The following is a 2,178-nucleotide window of genomic DNA, read 5'->3' on the forward strand; positions in this document are numbered from 1 at the left end:
GTGAAACTTGCAGGGATAGAGTTGCTGAAGGCTGGAGGGGGCTTTGCTGCCTCTCAGGAGGAGCTGAGGTCTCCGTCGTCTCTTCTCGGGCTGCTGTTCTTCTGATCATCTGTCCATCCGCTGAGGAGCAAGACAAACAGGCTGCAGAGCAAACGGACTCATCGAGATCTGTTGTTCTTGGATTGTAGCAGCTAATTTGAAAAGAGGCGTAAAGGCTGAGGGTGCTGATAGGAGACGCTGAAAGTGTGTGGAAAAGGCCAAACATGCTGGGACAGGGACAGGGTGGTGGATACCCCCCCGAGATGAACGAACCGTTACAGAGGTAAGAGCAGAAACTTTTAATTATACGATGATCTTCAATAATTCAACACTTTTCTGCTTTTTCTAGAAGTAAATCAATTCTGGGGAATAAATAAGCATGTGCACATCTGCTCTTCATTTATTCATTTCATTCAAATAATACAGTGTGTAAAAACAACAGATGTTTCCTAGAATGTAAAATAAATGCAAATGTTTTGTGTAAAGTTTTTAGAAATTAAAAATATGACAAAAAAAAAGAATAAAGCGAGCAATGCATTTTATTTAGGGGATTTAGGAAAAGTTATATATATATATATATATATATATATATATATATATATATATAAATTGGGAATAAATTTCCAAGTATTTACAAGCTGTTTGTAATGTCAAAAACTGGCTTTAAACATTAAAGTAAAATAATAATGTGGGCAGATTTTGTATTAAACAGCAGAATGTTTAAAGTAAATTTAAGTTTTTATAATTTCTCCATCATAAAATACAATCTTTTATAAAAACAATTATTACAAAATTACATCTCGATTTAAAATATTTAGCATTTTTTACGTAAAGAGAAAAACAGTTTGAGAATGAAAAACGGACAAAAATCTAATTAATAGAAATGTTTAATTGTTGCATAGCCATCTTTTCAAAAATGTTTTATTTGCTTAGAATCAATAAATTTAGTTTAAAAACATCACAGCTGTGCTATTTTTTCTTATAATGATTTTTAAATGATTCAGAATTAATTGTTAAGGGATTGTATAAAAGTTGATTAATATAATACATTTATTTGAATGTGCTTTAACAAAAATTGAATTTATCAACATTTTAACATTCAACTGTAATACCTATTAAATTTATTGACATTTTTTAAGCTAAACTATGAATAACTTAATTTCAGTGTTTTGTATTGTCGTGTTTGTCTTGTTTGCACATCACAACGTGCCTTTACATGTTTAAACACTTATCATAAAAAGTTCTAACCTTTTTTTTACACAAATCTGTTTTAACTACACACATTTTATTTATTTCTGTAAACTTCATTTAAAGAATCAAACCTGTGAAACTTTGTGAATGACGTTAAAAACTGGACATGACGTGTTCACTCCTGAGGCCTCATTCTGCAGCTGCAGCTTCACACATTCATTTCTTAGTTAAAACTTTTCCAGCGAGCAAAAATAATGACGAGTTGATTGGAAGTTTTATTTTTCATGTTATTGTGATGTTTTCTTTCTTTCCCAGCAGCGGTCCATACATGGACTTTGTTTCCTGCTGCTTAATTTAGATCAACATTAAGTTAAGGAAGAGCTGCTCTGACGCTCGTCTCCACTGGATTTATTTTTTATTTAAGAGTTTTATTTGAGGAATACTTTTATTTATGAGTCTATTGATGTACAACTAGAAGAAGATAGAACTTAATGTTAAAAAGCTGAAAAATTTTCTTTGTATTGAACCTATGGTGTGTTTCATCATGGACCTGCTTTAGTAAAAGTAAAATAAAATAAACCTATATTAGGCTATATGACAGTACAAGTTCTTTATTTGTAAAATTATAATTTCCGTTGGGTTTAGTTTAGAATAATTGCTTTTTAAACTTTTCAGTACTTTGTATGTCACTCTTTGGAGCGAGTATTATTTAACTGTAAGAAGTAGGAGATAAGATAAATTACTTTAGTTCAAGAAATGCAAACAAAAAGCAAAAAATAGCAACATTCTAAAACTGTGAAAATACCTGGAGGTCAATTTTTACATCAGTGTATTAAAGAACATTTAAAGAAAGTAACAAGTACTGTGTGTGTGTGTGTGTGTGTGTGTGTGTGTGTGTGTGTGTGTGTGTGTGTGTGTGTGTGTGTGTGTATATACATATATACATCG

General features: G+C 31.2%; 1 protein-coding gene across 1 annotated transcript in view; it reads left to right on the forward strand.

The window, feature by feature from the left end:
- Positions 1-2,178, forward strand: part of rbm20 (RNA binding motif protein 20) — a 68,590-nt gene continuing 66,412 nt past the window's right edge. Inside the window, exon 1 of the mRNA XM_037690541.1 lies at positions 1-322. Coding sequence (XP_037546469.1) covers positions 264-322 — 59 coding nt within the window. The 5' untranslated portion in view covers positions 1-263. The remainder of the gene's footprint in view (positions 323-2,178) is intronic.

This window comes from Nematolebias whitei, chromosome 16 (assembly GCF_014905685.2).
Source record: "Nematolebias whitei isolate Nwh7 chromosome 16, NemWhi1, whole genome shotgun sequence".
NCBI lineage: Eukaryota > Metazoa > Chordata > Actinopteri > Cyprinodontiformes > Rivulidae > Nematolebias > Nematolebias whitei.